At 39.2% G+C, this 17,442-nt stretch overlaps 1 protein-coding gene across 7 annotated transcripts in view; it reads left to right on the top strand.

The window, feature by feature from the left end:
- Positions 1 to 17,442, top strand: part of CNTN4 (contactin 4) — a 1,025,129-nt gene that overhangs the window by 751,632 nt on the left and 256,055 nt on the right. For all 7 annotated transcript variants that reach the window (XM_070776310.1, XM_019985102.2, XM_070776305.1 and 4 more), the window contains one exon: positions 4,468 to 4,563. In XM_070776310.1, coding sequence (XP_070632411.1) covers positions 4,468 to 4,563 — 96 coding nt within the window. The remainder of the gene's footprint in view (positions 1 to 4,467; positions 4,564 to 17,442) is intronic.

Here is a 17,442-nt window from a genome sequence, read left to right as displayed (position 1 = left end):
CAGCCTGAATTCTAAATGTTTTCAAATATTAAGGCTTTTATTATTTATCTCATGTTGCAGCTACAAGACCTTTGTATACGTTTACCCCTCAAGGAATTTAGCTGTTAAAGTACTTCCTCTATGCTATCAATGAGCTACACATTTCAAGTACTATAATAGCGTATTTTTTAAAACCTCATGTAAAAATAAAGTGCTAATAGTATATCCTACAGGAGAATAAAAGACAGTTGTTTTCACAGAAAAAAATATGATAGGAAAACACAGATGCCATGAAATTATGCATTTTTAGCCTGTGATTTCTGGAAAAAAAATTTATATAAAATGGTGATGAATGAAATCAACATCTAAATGTATGGCCACTCCATTTGGTTTTTTCAGGTCTATAATTCACTTGTCAAAGAACCATATTCAAAGCTGGAAAAAATTCTTATTTTCAGAAACCATGGTACATGGATATTAATTCTTTGTCATATGTATGCATCGTTTATTCACCCGTATCTTTAGTAACTAGCGGCACAGAGCTGAAAGGTCTATCACCCAAGTGTCATTGTTCAGCTACCTCCTTTACTATGTAGCAATCCTACTTTTTAATACAGTGGTTTCTGATTGTTTTCTCCTGTTCCACTTCATCCTCTGCACCTGATGTTTAAAATCCCCTCATCAAGTGCTCATCCACAAGGAAAAGCAAAGGAATAGAAATTGGAAATCAAATGTACCAACTCATTGCTTTGTGCATTGAAATGTGGATTTTCTTACATACTCCCCGAGGAGCAAAAATTCATTCATTCCACTGAACTTTTTTTTGTCCCTAGGATATCAGGTAACTAGTTTGAATGCTCGTTCCCACTGGCTTCACTAAGTCAGGGAGGAAGTTGGGAAGTGATCGATTCTGGTACTTGGTAGCAATGGCTTTGGAGAGAGGAAGATGAGTTTGTATTCTTCTGGCCACTTTCTCAGTGTGTGAAGAAGGTTCTGAACTTCTCTGAACTACAGTTACAGCACCTGCTAATTGGGAATTAAATCTATAATGGAATTAAGTGAGATCTGGGGGAAAAGTTCTTAGCAGACCTCAATACATTTTTGCAAGTACATGCAGTCATTGCTATTAGTGTTGCAGTCATGGTGATAGAACATTATAAAGTATTCTAACTAACTTGGAATGCTTGTTGCTCTGAACATTATCTAGTACCAAGTCTTTGTAGATAAAACGACGCTCAGATAAAATATATGGGAATATTTCTGGGAAAGGCCTGTCCATGTCCAAATTTCAAAAAACTGCATATTCACAGACATAGTTCTTTCATTTGGAAAATTATCATGCTGCTAGCAATTAGGATCTAAATGGACAGTTATAAGTGAACAGAGCCATAATAAACAGGCAGCATTTTCTTAAACATGTGCATAAATATGGTGGACTTTGAGTAGCCTCTTCAACTCTCCCTGGAGTGCATTTGTTATTCAAAACCCTGTTTTAGAAAAGTATGTATTTACTTTTTGCTGTACTGGGTCTTCATTGCTGTGCCCTGGCTTTCTCTAGTTGCGGTGAGCAGGGGCTCATTGCATTTCATCAGCTTCTCATTGCAGTGGTTTCTTGTGGAGTACGGACTCTAGAGCACGGGCTCAGTAGTTGTGTTCAGGCTTTGTTGCTCCGTGGCATGTGGAATCTTCCTGGACCAAGAATCAAACCCATGTCCCCTACATTGGCAGGCAGATTCTTAACCACTGGTCTACCAGGATTGTTCCAAAACCCTTTCTCAATGGAGTAATCGAGATATGATTTGTCACTGGATTACAGTATTCTGAAGTGGACAGAACAAATAAATAGTAAGCCCCAGACTTGGAGCATGAAAGGCTTTGTGCTTTTCAAATATGATTAATACTCATTTAATCTTTTCCCATCATTCCTATTCTAAAATAAATCACATTTACTCTCGTGTTATTTATGAGAAAATTAATCCTTGCGTACTGTATGGCAGAGGTGATTTTCAAACTCAGATCTGTCCAAATGCAATCTTTCCATTCATTGTATTTACCATCTGGAATCTATTTCAGTTAACTGCTAAGAATCTTATCTAAATATTTTCTCAAATACCAGATTAATGCGATTTTTCTAACTGTCCAAATGCTGTGGAACTTCATGGATTCATAAACTATAAATGAAGAAACAGGAATACAGTTTTAGCTACAAGGGAAGTCCCTTTTAAACTCAATAAAAACAGTTTAAGAGCTTCCCTTGTGGCTCAGCTGGTAAAGAATCTCCCTCAGTGTGGGAGATCTGGGTTCGATCCTCAGGGTGGGAAGATCCCCTGGAGAAGGAAAAGGCTACCCACTCCAGTATTCTGGCCTAGAGAATTCCATGGACTGTACAGAGTCCATGCAATGAGTCGGACTTGACTGAGCTACTTTCATTTCACAAGAACGGTTTAAAAAAATCATCACATATATTTTTTATTTTCTTCCCCTCCCATTTCTTAATGTTCTTCCTCTAGTTAGAATCAAGGTGGATTTTGCCTGGATAAGATTTGATCTCTGTTACCCATCAGCTCTTAATTTTTCATGCAACTCTGGAGATTGGACAAGACATCTATGCTAAAACATAGATGACTTATTTTAAGAACCTGTATGCAGAAGCAATAATTTCGATGATTCAGTGCCATTTTTAGGGATAATGGTTTACAATATAAATGCCATAATGAAGTTTTTTTTCTTTTAATCGGTAGTTTGATTTTGAAGGCTTCTCAAACTATTCCTTTAAAGAAAAGAAAAAAAATCATGTTCTAGCCTCACCTAATAAAAATAATTTTATTACATGAGAAATGTAACTTAAATTGGGGCTTCCCTAGTGGGTCAGATAGTAGAGAAATGTAACTTAAATTGTGGTCATGTTTTGTTTTGCACTAAGTACATGCGTGTCCTCCAGGTGGCCCTCTGCACACCTCAAGTTCAGCAGTCTTGGGTTCCCACAGTTAGATGTCATCTGTTAGGCCTGCCCACTAAACTTTTGAGTCCTTACAGGACAGAAGCGATCTTCTCATATCATCTGTGTCCTGAGCTGGCAACCAGATTTTTATATACTAAACTGATAAAAAAAAAACAATAATGTATGAGCATTAAATTTGCCTAATACCAGAAGAAGCTGGTAATTAAGACATGTATGTGCATAAATTACTTTAACATTGTGAGCAACCCCTAAAACCAAGCCTGAGTGCGGAAACATCCCACTTTTAACTCCAGGAAGGCTATCCAGATTTATTTCCTAGCTCCATTACTTCCTGATGTTATACCTACCCTTTAAAAAATGTTAGTGCCTCTCTTTTCTAGTCTGTAAAATGGAAACATAATCGAACTTAACTCATGTTCTTATTGTTAGGATAACTTGAGGTAATCACCATAAAATACTTGCCAAAATAGCCTGCATGGAGGAAATAGTCAATAAATATGACTGAAGTTTGATCTGCATGGATACAGGGCTTATAGCCCTACAGAACAGACCTGGCTTAGAATAATCCTCAAATCCAGAAACAGGTTACTGCATGAAATGTTTTAGACCAAAAAGAAAAGAAAAGAAATAGCACTTAAAACAATTGTTGTTGAGAGGATTTATGTTTGAAAAGATGAAAGAAAAAAATATTTTTAACAACAGTATCTCACTTTATTAGACATATTTTTTATATTAACTCATTTTTATTGGTAACTATATTTACTGACTCTAGCTGCACTATTTAGGCTTGTAATGTCTTAACTCTCTAACCAAATTTGACCTCCTTGAGAAAGGGAAATTTTATTCCAAATAGAACCTTGATCATTGCCCTGTAAATATTTTAAAATACCCAGGAACACTGAAACAATTGTAAATATGTATATAAATGCCTACTTACCCACTGTATATAGTGTGTGTGTGTGTGTCGACACAGAGAGTCATATTCTAGATACACATGGAGTAAGAAATATAACTGCATACAATGAAATGGTTTGTGAAGTGAGCAACTGACTATCAGAAAACGCAAATTTGCCATCCTGATTATGATATAGTTAATTACAGATAGAAGCTGGGGAGGTCACTTAGCCCATTTAAGCCTTGGTGTCTCCAGGCAGACATGTACTAGTGAAGCTTTCAGCAGTATATACACGCTCTCTCTGTCTACTGTCCAGTGTAGAAACCACTGACTGTGTGTAGCCCTTGAGCGCTTAAGATGCAGCCAGTGTGACTAAGGAACTGAACTTATAAATTTTATTTGATGTTAACTGTTTTTTTTATCTAAATAAGGACATATGCCAAGTGGCTACCTTACAGTCTAGCTATAAAATCTATAAAATCTAGGTGGATGGGACAATAACACAGAAAAAGTTTAAGTTGAATTTCCCCAATCTGGGTGCTGTAAAGACTCTTACATTCTTTTTGAAGTAATGTTACCTTCTGATAATGCGTTAAATTTTAAACCTCTTTTCCTTTATTTCTCCCAACAGATCTTGAAAACTTTAAGCCAAGAACAAGAAGCACTGTGTCTGTCCGCCAAGGTCAGGGGATGGTACTGCTGTGCGGCCCACCAGCCCATTCTGGAGGTAACTGAGTGCACCAAAATGTGCACACTTCACTGGTTGCTATTTTGCTTGCTGATCGTTCTCCCATGAGCATCAGCTTGGGGGACAGTGTCATTTGTAGAGATTCCCAAAGTCCCTCTGTGTGGAGGAAGCATCGTTGGCAGTACCTCCCAAAATTAGGATAAGAAAATATCAGATTGTGCAAATGATCTATCCTGCTGCTGTCTACCTGGCCCAAGGGGAAAGACACCTGAGTCAATCAAAATCAGAATCCTATTGCTTGTTAAAACCACGTAGGTAAATTGCCAGCACTGCTGCCAACTTGGTTGTATTAAAGGACAGCCTTGCTTCATTTCATCTCACTGTGGGTCTGTGAAGGGATCAGACCCAGGACCGAAGTCCGTTCACCACAGAGCCAGGGTGATGTTGTGAGCACACATAGTGACTAGATTAGGAATGCATTTGTTTGCAGGTCCCTGAAAACAAAGCTAACACTGGCTTCCATGGACTTACGTTTGTGCTATCCTCACACACACAAGACTTCCAAAGTTATATAGTGTAAAGTTAGCACTACTTCTTAGGCGTATCTACCAGGACTCAAGCCCTTTCTCTGATTCTTCTCTGAAGTTTATAATGGACTGGGGGGAGTTGGGAATGGGGCATGAAGCAGGGGGCGGGGCATGGCTAAGGCACCAAGTTTGCAATGCTCCAAGGTAAAAATGAGAAGAGGCTGGGACAAATGTCAGGTGTCTCTCCATTGTAAATTGACTTTGTATTATAGAAGGTTTGCTTTGCCCAAGGACTTGTATGTATATTGCATTGATCACCCCAGTGGCAAAAGGGAAAACTCAAGTATTTTATACAGATGCGGGATGGCCCTAAAAGAAGTCATAATTTTGAATAAGGGAGAATATGGAGAAATGCTGTGTAGGCAACTTGCAGTGTCTACTAAAAGGACTAATGATGACTGAAAGGGGAATCTGACTGCTTAATAGTTAGTGATATTTATTAGGATTCCATGACAGTTTGTGTTGACAAGACTGATAAACTCCATTTGTGGTCTTTCTGGGTAAAGTTTGATATCTGCCCTCCTTGTTATTACCTTAATTTTCCATTTGGCATTACTCATGACTGAAAAAGAAAATATTTTAAACTGAGAATTTGAAAACATTATTTTATTTTTGTCCTCTCTTCAAAAGTTTCAATTTTTCCTTCACGCCTAATGCCCCAGCTAACATTTTTAGCAGCAAATAACAATTATTTAATAGCAAAACAGCTGCAACGCTTGCATTTCAGGCCTGAAGAATACAAAAGCAGGTGGAAGAGGCAGGCACCCCTCCAAGTCTCAATGGAGGGTATAGAATTGTTAGGGTTTCTGGTTTTCAGAAACCAGCAGAGAATCCAGATTAGATTTCAGGAGTTTGTGTTCTGAAGAAATGGGTTTATTCTTTAGGACTTCCTTTTCTCTCCAAGTTAGTATGAGAACCATTAAATGTGGAGTCCAGGCCATGAGTTCTGGTCCTGGATCTGTTTCAGATCATTATTAGATATTGGACTACTATGTTCAAATTATCTATGCAACACTCATTAATCTCTAAATGAAGAGATTAAAATAAATCTCTCGGATCCTTTTTAGTTCTATCACTACATAACAATAGCTAAATAAAGACTAAATATGTCTATAGGCTATATTTGCATTGCTGGAATCCTGTCCTTTATATGAGGAAAACAGTTAACTGGACATATATTTAAAGTGATGTTCATTCACACTAAGAGGTCTCTTAGTACAAAATCTGATCAAAATAAGAATGGAAGATTTTGCTAATTTCTTCTGCAGGCTACCTTCACAGTGTTAAGCTTTCACAACATGGCAGCAACTCTGAAAATTAATCGAGTAGCATATTGAGAAAAAAAAAATACCTCACTACCTCCTAGTATACTGATATCTTTAGGAAAGGCAAAACACACGAAGTGCTGCTGTGCTTCTCCGCAATGAGGCACCTGAATACTCTCCCCTTCCCACTGAGAAATATATTAAAAATTTCTGTAGACATTCATTGAAATTTGCTTGTCTCTGCTGGCAGCAGTCAGCAGCTCTGAAATCCAGTTTCTTGAGCTGTGCTGACATTCCTGACAGTCTTGATGGCAAAAGACAAGGAAATAAATATTCTCATTATGGGCTGTATTAGAAACTGTGAGCTCAGTAATACTGTGAGCAAAGCGGGCAAGGCAAGGGAATTTGCGAGACAACAACCAAGTGGGTCTTGAAGGTTATATGAGACCATCGCAGACATCCATCAGTTTGGGGCAGTGGGATCAACGATTATCTGATGAAATCGCCCCAATTACTCAAAACCCCCCAATGCAAACTGTCCAGCAGTGATTCTCTCATTGCTTTTCCAGGCTATGATTACCTTAAAGCTGGCAGCATCACCAAGAGCCGCTGGCCATACTGAGCGGCCCAGCATATGGTATCCCAGTTTCTATTGTAACAGATCATGCAGAGGAAAGGAAATGAGTCAGCCTTTTATTATATCAGTGGGATACTGGGTAATGGCATGAAATCCATTGTAAAGGATGCTGTATGTCCTATTTCAAAAGCTGTGCAGTGTCAGACCTTCTTAGGGTACCACAGAAATGAACAGCAATTAATCTACTTTGAAAAGCTTTTCAGTCAGCAGGTATTTCCAATGCTCTACCAATCACCATTCATAGCATCTTTGACATCTCTTGGTTAATAGGTACAAATTCAGATGTGATGTCATTGCATAGACAGTACTATTAAATCTTAACCTGAACACCAAAAAGTAGAAATTGCTGTGGATGATGAGGTTGTCTGTGATGCTTCTTCACATTAGAAATAGAGTTTTAGGAGATTCAAAATTTTCACCTTGCTTTCCATCAACTCCCAGATCATTTGACAGCAGGAATTCATGATCTTTAACCAACTGCTCATTAAATAGGAACAGAAGTGAGGTGCTTTGAGATTCTTCCTCCTAGTATACTAGGAATTACCAGATTATTCACGGGTGAAATCCCCATGAACTGTTCACCAAGGGAGGTTTTTGTTTCCACCTTCCTTTTATATGTCACCAAGATCCTCACTCCTCAAAATGTGGTCCATGGGCCAGAAGTATCTTCCTTACCTGGAAGTTTGTTAAAAAGGCAGTGTTGGGACCCACACAGGGCCTGCTGTCTCCAAAGTCACATTTTAACAAAATCTCCAGGTGATTTACATGCACATTAAAGTTTGAGAATCCCTGAGCTATATGTGTGATTCCCCTACACTCCTCTCTTATGTCCAGGGATGTGCAGGAAGCGGAAGCATCACCAGGGCAGCATAGGAGAGCCACAGGTGACCAGCCTTTTCCCATGGATATTCTGATTCCATAAACCTGGGGCAGGGTCCCTCAGAACCATTGTTCCAGTGGACTCTGAGGCAGCACCAGATTGAAGATCCACCCACTTTGATCCCTTTTCTGCAGAACTAGCCAAGGTTCACCCTGTTGAGGTGGAATACTTTGATTTTCACATCAAACCCAAGCAGAAGGGCAGAACATCTCTTCTATGAAGTTCATATTTAAAAGAATTTAGAATAAAATATAATCACCTCAGGCTTTCCTCCAGTTTTGTCCTTGTTGTTAAGAGAAATGAACAACTAAGAAAGGACTGGCTTTTTCTTGAGTATTCACATGAGAAAGCAGCATTTTACACGTGGACAGCTCTTACTACATTATTGTTAGAGAAAGTATGCCTTCCTAGAGCATAAAAAAAGAGAAGCACGTGATTCTGAGATTATTTTCACTGTTACGAGTTTTAGATAAACTAGCTATTAATATAATTGTCATCTTTGAATGCTTTTATACAGGATGCATCCCCATTGAACTTAGATCTCATTCACACAGACTCAGGGACCTTATAATAGTGTCTGTAGAGTTCCCTAGGGGGTTTATAATCTTTAGTTTACATTGCATTATCTTTGGATCCACATGGTAATCCTATAAGGAGTAAAGACATGTGTTTTACAGAAAAGAAAATCGAAGCAAAGAGATTAAGTGAGGTCACACATTAATCAATGGCAGGTTCAGGAGTTACCTTTCCCTAGAATGTGCAACCCCCTTTTTTATTTTATTTTATTTTTTTTTACAGTCAGGAGACAACTGTACAAATAGTTATTGGATGCTGCATGCATTAATTCTTTGAGTTCCATCCCAGATCAGTCAGTCTGAATTTTTTGAGAGGGACTCCTCTGGCATCATTAAAAGTTTTGTTTTTTTTTTTTTTTTATTTGTCTTCACTGGGTCCTAGTTGTGGCACATGGGATCTTCAGTCTTTCATCTTTGTTGCAGCTTGAGGGTTCTTTTAGTTGGAGCATATGGAATCTTTAGTTGCAGCGTGCAAACTCTTAATTGTGGCATGCAGGATGTTTAATTGTAGCATGTGGGATCCAGTTCCCTGACCAGGGATCGAACCCGAGCCCCCTGCATTGGGAATGCAGAGTCTTAACCACTGCACCACCAGGGAAGTCCCACATTCATAGTTTTAATAGCACTCCAGATGATTCTGATGTGCAGCCTGAGTGGAAAATGTGTGTCTCTGCCCTAAAAAATCAAATAGCTCTTGTCCCAGCAAGACCTTTCTATTTGCAAATGTCTCCAGGGTCTCAGAAATTTGCTTGAATCTAGGTATATCTTGAATATTATAGCCTGAAAAAAATCAATGCCTTTCTACTGCATGGTTATTCCAGCTGGATGTTTTGTCTTTGCTGTAGGACAAGGGTGAAGCATGAAACTAGGACACCCACATTCTAATCCTAGCACTGCTGTTAACTTACTTGAGCCAATTATGTAACTGCTCTGAACCCTCTTGTTTTTCTGTCTCCCCACCCGTACTTGAGTTCCAGCATCAAGATGTCACCTTCAGAATCCAGCTCACCCAGTTTCTTAATTAGTCCAAACTATGCTGACAGGTCACTGGGCCAGGACTAATCTTAATCTGATGAAATGAGCCTACTTTATGCCCAGAATAATCTTTAAGACATCTACATTCTAGTCAAGAATGTATAATGGATAAGGCTGCCACTGCTGCTAAGTCACTTCAATCGTGTCCGACTCTGTGCGACCCCATAGATGGCAGCCCACCAGGCTCTGCCGTCCCTGGGATTCTCCAGGCAAGAACACTGGAGTGGGTTGCCATTTCCTTCTCCAATGCATGAAAGTGAAAAGTGAAAGTGAAGTCACTCAGTCGTGTCCGACCCTCAGCAACCCCATGGACTGCAGCCCTCCAGGCTCCTCCGTCCATGGGATTTTCCAGGCAAGAGTACTGGAGTGGGGTGCCATTGCCTTCTCCGAATGGATAAGGCAGGCAGTGCCTAGTTCCCTTGTCCATGTCTTACTCCCCACTCCTGCCCTAGCCTGGCTCCCATGCTTACCAATTTTATGTAACTTCAGATTTTCTGGTGCATCTGTATTAGCTCCAAATGACAACCCATTCCATTGCAATCCAGACAGTTTAGCTCTTGCTTTAATGTGTCAGCCAACGGTACATGGAGATTCCATTTTTACCCAGCTGCAAACCTCAAACCGTAACACACTATTTTTGATACTGTGACCTGGTAGTATAGTTGCCAAGCCCACTCATCATATAAGACCTTCTTGGATACTGACATGTTATTGGCTAGGTTCTAATTTTCTCTCTGTGTTGTTTGGACAATTAGCCACCTTCCTTAGGAAGCAGTCCCTCCACTACCAGCTTATTCCTCTACTTTCTCTCACTGAGATTTCAGACTCTCTCCTACACCACATCTTGGTTCCCAGAAGAACTCACAAATCCTTACACAATATTATGCCAACCAAATGGAATGTATCTTTGCCCTTTCAGTTCAGTTCAGTCTCTCAGTTGTGTCTGACTCTTTGCGACCCCATGGACTGCAGCACTCCAGGCTTCCCTGTCCATCACCAGCTCCTGGAGCCTGCTCAAACTCATGTCCTTCTAGTTGGTGATGCCATCCAACTATCTCATCTTCTGCCATCCCCTTCTCCTCCTGCCTTCAATCTTTCCTAGCATCAGGGTCTTTTCTAATGAGTCCGTTCACATCAGGTGACCAATTTGCCCTTTAAACCTCTCCAATGTGTTTTAAGGATAAAAAGATATAGATGTGGTACCAGTTTGCACAATTCAAAATGCAGACATTCTTGATTTTATTAATTAGGCTTGGTTTGATTTTTTTCATTTGCATAAGCTTGAAATTAAGGTTAACTCAGAAATGTTGCTTGTCTTTGAAAACATGATTCTTGATTTATATTCATGTAGCAACTTTTAAGTAGGCAAATATTTTTCAGATATCTCTTCCAAGAGATTCATCTGGAATATGCATCTATTATTAACATAAGCTCATCATGCTCTGGCATTGTGGCTTTATTAAAATGCTGATTTAGCCATTCTCCTAACATCTGAAAATTGCTCTTAAAAATGCAGCATGACAGTTGAGGTACAGTCTACCAATCATCTCTTCTCAGGACAAGCCCTCTGTAATTCTTTGCATTGTACATTAGTGTGCACAGTATGTATCTGGGGTTCATTCATTTCCTTAGAAGAAGCAAAGCATTAAGTGGGCCTCAGAGGAGCTAAGGTTTTTAAAAGATATCTGAGAATTTTTAAAATAAACTAGGAAACATAGTCTTCAGCTTATTTTATATGACAATTTGAAAAAATGTAAAGTTTGAAATTTTTAAATGGCTATGAGATTAACAGTCACTCAATTGTCATGAAAAACCATAAAAAGAATCTCATTCTATGCATTGTAACCATCTCCTTTTCTGGTTTTAGTGGGGACATGGATGGATGCACATATCAGGACAAAGGGTTGGCGTTGCATTTCAGGCGTCTTGGGGTGTGTGTGTGTGGATTGAGAGAAGGTGCCCAAAAGTAGGCTCAGTTTTTAAGGTGTTTAAGTAACAAATGATAAATTATATTCTTAGGACCTTGAGTATTTATTGTTTGTTCACCACTGAGATAGCTGACCTTTGATGTCCATTTCATGTCATCTGAAAAGTGACTTACTTGAGACGTGCCTTATCTCCTGCAAGTAAATTTTAGAACCACAGCTGCTCAGCAAGTTAAGACTGACCTTGCTGGAGACCAGTGATTCCGAAGCAATTCTGTCATGAAGGCAATATGTAGCTTTCTGACATCTGGACCTGGAACCCTGGGAAATAATCTTTAAAATGCTGATTGGGACAGCATTGAAATAATACTGCTATTCTAGCCTTCAAGAATATTATGTATCAAACTCAGTGAAACCAACTTTTATGATTTTATTTCTATGGAATATGCATTCCAAATTCCACTTCTAAGCCCAAAGTATTATATATTCATTTGAGTAGATATCTACTGAAATTCACTGAGGAAAGGTTAATATTTAGTTAGTGATAGGTTAATCAGCACCATAGTACTAGGGTTTTTTTTTTTTTAATCTTGTATTGAATATTCTTAAGGCAATCTTGTTAGATGCTCCTTGACTCTACCATGTTTCTTTGAAAAATACAAACCTGGATTCTTTAATCTGAAACTTAATGAGCTGATTCCTCCCTTTTTTTTCTCTTCCCACTTTGTCAATCAGAGGAGGTTACGGCACCCGGCTGATTTAATCAACATAGAGAAATGTGAAACAGTTTGGAAGATGAGGTTTTTCTCCTTTCATTAAACCTCCTTTGTTTCACCAGTTGAGAAGAAAAAAGCCTCCTGGATCAGGGACTACTTGTTATAAACTTGTCTGACCTAAGCAGCCTGGTGAAGTGTTTCATGTTTGGAAGCAGAGGCCACTAGGATTATTTGTCCTTACCACAACAGATGCAGGCTCCATTTCTCTCAGCCATGAGATAATGTAGCTCAACTGCCAGGGGCGGGGTTTGGGGTGGTGAGGAAGGGAAATAAGGAGTTAGTGTTTAATGGGGACACTGTTTCAGTTTAGGAAGGTGAAAAATTGGAGAGATGGATGATGGTAAAGTGTTGCGCAACAATGTGATAGTACTTACTATACAGTTAAATATGTTTAAAATAATATATGTGACTTTTACCATAATGTTTTTAAATGTTAAAAAAAAGAAGGAATCAATAAGGAAAGCAAAAAGGAGAAATTAGGCCCCACATTTTTAGAGGAATGGTAAGCTTCTCCTTCAGTAGATGTGACAAGAAGAGTTGAGATGAACATTTCTGATCTTGATTATTTCCAAAATCAGTTAAGCATATTCTCTGATGCTACTGACGTACTTTGTGCCTTTCAACTTTCCTATCCATTCTTTAAAACAACTTGAATGTTTCATGACTATACTTTTGAATGCCGAATATCAATAACTGCATACTTTTGGAGTGCAGAAAATGAGTTGTATCAGTAGAAGCATTCCCTGATCCTAAAATAATTCTGAGTCCCCCAGTTTCTTAAACTAACCTGTAATAGAGAATTGCTGGTCTGTTTTCAAAGAAGATCACCCCAGGCATGGTAGTTGTACACTTTGTACTTTGACTCTCCTTTCAATTCTAGTAAGAGACATATTTAAACTGTCTTTGCACCCATAGCAAGTCCCAGGCCATATACCTAGAAATAGACTCAGCTGCTTAATAGCTGCCCAGTATTTCTGCCTGGAGAGTCCCATGGCCTGAGGAGCCTGGCGGGCTGCAGTCCATAAGATCACAAACGGCTGGATATGGGTGAGCACCTGAGGACACACACTTAATAACAATTAGTTGAATTTCTTTGGTAGCCTAGAGAAGATCATTTAGTTCTTAAAAAAAAAAGCAAAACTAAATCTCACGATTTTTTTCTTTTTCTTCTTTGCTTTTATCCATACATTTCCATGTTCTTTATTTAGCCAAAATCAAAGATTTTATAGTTCATTACTGATGACCCTAATTACCCAGTTTCTCTCCTGATATAATAGTTACTCTGTACTTAATTTCATGATAGGCTGTATAGTTGTAGATAGATTTAACTTCAAGTTGAGAATGTCTCTATTTTCTTTTCAGACATTAAAAAAAAAATCAAAGTGATTATCTCCAGGTTTGATCCTTAGAACTGGAGAACCATTCATCTGTCAGAGTGAGGGTCAAACACATTAGCACCAAAAGAAAATGGCATTTGGAAAGTGAGATTTGATCCATAAAAGCTGACTGTGATCATTCAACAAAGCTCACCTGCATGCAGAGTTCCCTTTCAGAAGAATCCTGTCCCAAAAAGCAGTGAAGGATGATACTGTGTGGAAACCTAGGTGCTAGGTGGGCTGTGAAGAGTCTGCAGATGTGAAAAGCACATTATATGCCCAGTAGAGTGCTACCAGCCAGAGCAGAACAAATGATCAACACTGATCCTCCAACAACATGAACCTGCCTGATCATTTCATAAATAATCCAGTGGACAATCACCGAAGGATATATGGCAAGCATTCTTGTTTTAATGCCTGTTAGAAATATGAATCTTGTCTTTTCAGCTGAAGAAAGAAACGAGCAGCTCTTTCCATACATTTTCAGAAATGAATCGGTGTTTTGTCAGGTCAGTGCATCACGATTTTACATTGAATTAAGCAGGATAATGGTGCAGTACATAGAATGAGAAAATGCTGGCTGAGTCCTGGAAATTTGGAAATAGAGTCTGGTTGGGAGATCAGAAATGGAAGTCTCAAGCAGAATATTTACCACTGCCAAGGATCCTGATCCTATGAATATGATAGTACAATCATGAAGTTGGCCATTTTTCTGATATACTTTTTTTTATCTCATTTGGTTTAGTTTTTAGACATTTAGAAAAGAAATACCTGGAATTGGTCAAATCAAAGACCAGGCAACATTATGCATGTACACAAGTGAAGCTCACTTCTACTGACAAAAGAATAGATGGTAGCATTTTGTCTAAAGGTAGGATTATAGCTTCTGATTTAGAAGAAAATGACTTAATGAAGTGGCTGTTTATTTATCAAGGTCAAACTGTAAAGACAAAAAGCTTCTTTAACCCATCATGCTTATGTGAGTTAGCTATAGTCGCTAATAATTTTGGTATTTGAAACATAGAGAATAAATACAAAATTTCGAATGAAGTAGTAATCCTTTTACAGAAGGACCAACCCTGCCTATATTGTGAACTAAAAGAAATGTCACAAATTTAATGCAGAAGCAGGTTGGGAGACTGTTGATGATATTTTAGGTGGGTCCTGGCTGCTGATGAAGCAGTGGGCAGCCACGTTGTACGGAGCAAGAATGCTCGTTCCCGTTTCTTACTTCAATACACCCTGTTTTTCTCACATCAGCTGGTTGCAGGCTAACACATTATCACCATCCTCACCATCAAAATTAACCCCTGGAAAGGAGTTGTGTTATAACAACACTCTGCAGGAATTCATAAATCCATATGGCAGCACAGCTGGAAAGATAGCTGCAGTTGATAATGTAGTGACTCAAAAATATCCAAAGCATCTCTACTTTGCAAAGTCATTTAGAATTTGTACACTTTCTCCTTCCCTCAGACTGACACACACACTAGGGAACACCTGGGAAATGCCAGAATGCTTCAGTTTTATAGGTGCTTAAAGCCCCAGTTTTTACCATTTCATGCAAACCCAGATTTGCCTTTGGAAAGAATAAATAGGATTTTCAAAATAAATAGTAGCCGATTGAAGTACCCTATATTTCTTCCATTTATGGTTCCTGATTACTGCAAAATGAGGCCAGATTGAGACATCTCTGAAATAAAAACCTAGGTATAACAAAACATCTCTACACCTTGTCTAGGTTTTGCTACCTTCTCAGTTTGTTCACTGTATTGCAAGCTAGCATTCCTTATCAGTGTACAAGTCCAGTTTACTTCAGTGAAGTTATTGTGATCAACAAAATTTATGGTTAGGTCCCATTGCAGTACATAAATCAGGATATTGAGGTTGACGAGAATAGATTTTTTTTTTTTAAGTGAAAGCATCAAACCTTGGCAGAACTTCTCAGATGCCAGCAGTTATGGCAGATACAGAAGTGAGCAAAAGCAGAGTGGTTCCTCTTATCATGGAATCTACAGGTCTGCTGGGGCATGAGTGGGTGATCAGATAATCACCCGGGGACGTGAACTCTCGGTAATGAGGTGGGAGAAGAACAGAGCTCAGTGACCTGATCCTGTAGAACAGAAGGACATGTTGTAGTCTGGGAGAACACTTCCCTGAAGACTTAGCTCTAGACTTAAGACGTAGATTAGATTTTTAAGGATGAGAGAGGACAAGGAAAGAAGGACTAGTAGATTAGACAGGACAACGGTGCATAGGTCTTGTGTAGGGAGATTGCCTGGCCATGAGAGAAAACTCAGTGTGGCGGGACCTCCAGAGCAGCAGGAAGAGTGGGACGGGTCTCAGTCTGGGATACAAGCAGATGCTAGAGTCAGATGTGGTAGTAGAGATTTTGGTGTTTTTCCAAAGAGAAGTTAGAAATTGCCAAAGATTTTTTTTTAGGTAGTATTGTGAAACAGGTTATAAGTTAAGGTGGAAAGCATTTTAAAATGGTTTCTTGGCAGGCAAGGCTGATTTATTATTACCCAGTTTTCTATGAAAAAAGAAAGAAACAAGGGTCCATATAGTCAAAGCTATGGTTTTTCCACTAGTCATGTATGGATGTGAGAATTGGACCATAAAGGAGGCTGAGCACTGAAGAGCTGATGCTTTCGAACTATGTTGCCAAGGAAAATTCTTGAGAGTCACTTGACAGCAAGGATATCAAGCCAGTCAATCTTAAAGGAAATTGACTCTAAACATTCATTGGAAGGACTGATGCTGAAGGCTGAAGCTTCAATACTTTGGCCACCTGATGCGAAGAGCCAACTCATTGGAAAAGACTCTGATGGTGGGAAAGATTAAGGGCAGGAGGAGAAGGGTACGACAGAGGATGAGATGGTTGGATGGCATCACTGACTCAATGGACATCAGTTCAGTCACTCAGTCATATCTGATTCTGCGACCCCATGGACTGCAGCATGCCAAGCCTCCCTGTCTATCACCAACTCCTAGAATTAAGCCTGGCATTTAAGACCATGTGGTCTCAAAGAGTCGAATATGGCTGAGCAACTGAACAACAAAAATCAAACTAAAATCAGGGGATTACCATCAAAAATTTACTTGAAAAATTACTTATACACGTAGCACAGGTAAGTCAAATAGAGAAGTGACCATTCAATACTGTCTTAGTCCATCCAGGCTACTACAAAATACTACAGACTAGGTGGCTTATAAACAGCAGATATTTATATCCACAGTTTGGAAGACTGGAAGTCTGAGATGGTGCCAGCAAGGTGAGGTCAGGACTCTCATCTTGGTTGCTTGTGCTAAGTCAGTCGTGTCAGACTTTGTGTGACCCTATGGACCATAGCCTGCTAGACTTCTCTGTCCATGGGATTCTCCAGGCAAGAATATTGGAGTGGGTTGCCATTTCCTTCTCTAGGGGATCTTCCTGATCCAGAGACGGAACCCGCCTCTCTTATGTCTCCTGCACTGGCAGACAAGTTCTTTACCCCTAACACCACCTGGGAAGCCCCTTGGTTGATTTCCCTTCTATACATTTTCGCTGTATAGAGGGAACCTGACAGTTCTGTGGGATCTCTTTTATAGAAGCAATAATCTCATTTGTGAGGGCACTGCCCACAGGACCTAATCACCCCTCAAAGACCCCACCTACTAATACCATTGCCTTTATGATTTAGGATTTCAAGATATGAATTCTGAGGGAACACAAACAGTTACACTAGAGCAGATAGTAACAACTAAAGAACGGAACTGTAACAAGGGAGACAGAAAAAACATCTTTAAAGGCCTCAAGCAATAGCCACTTTGTATTTATCAAATACACATTGAATCTGGACACCTACTGTAAATAAGGGCT

Source organism: Bos indicus, chromosome 22 (assembly GCF_029378745.1).
Source record: "Bos indicus isolate NIAB-ARS_2022 breed Sahiwal x Tharparkar chromosome 22, NIAB-ARS_B.indTharparkar_mat_pri_1.0, whole genome shotgun sequence".
Classification (NCBI taxonomy): Eukaryota; Metazoa; Chordata; class Mammalia; order Artiodactyla; family Bovidae; genus Bos; species Bos indicus.
Note: the sequence above shows the minus strand (reverse complement) of the source record. Positions and strands in the feature narration are given on the sequence as shown.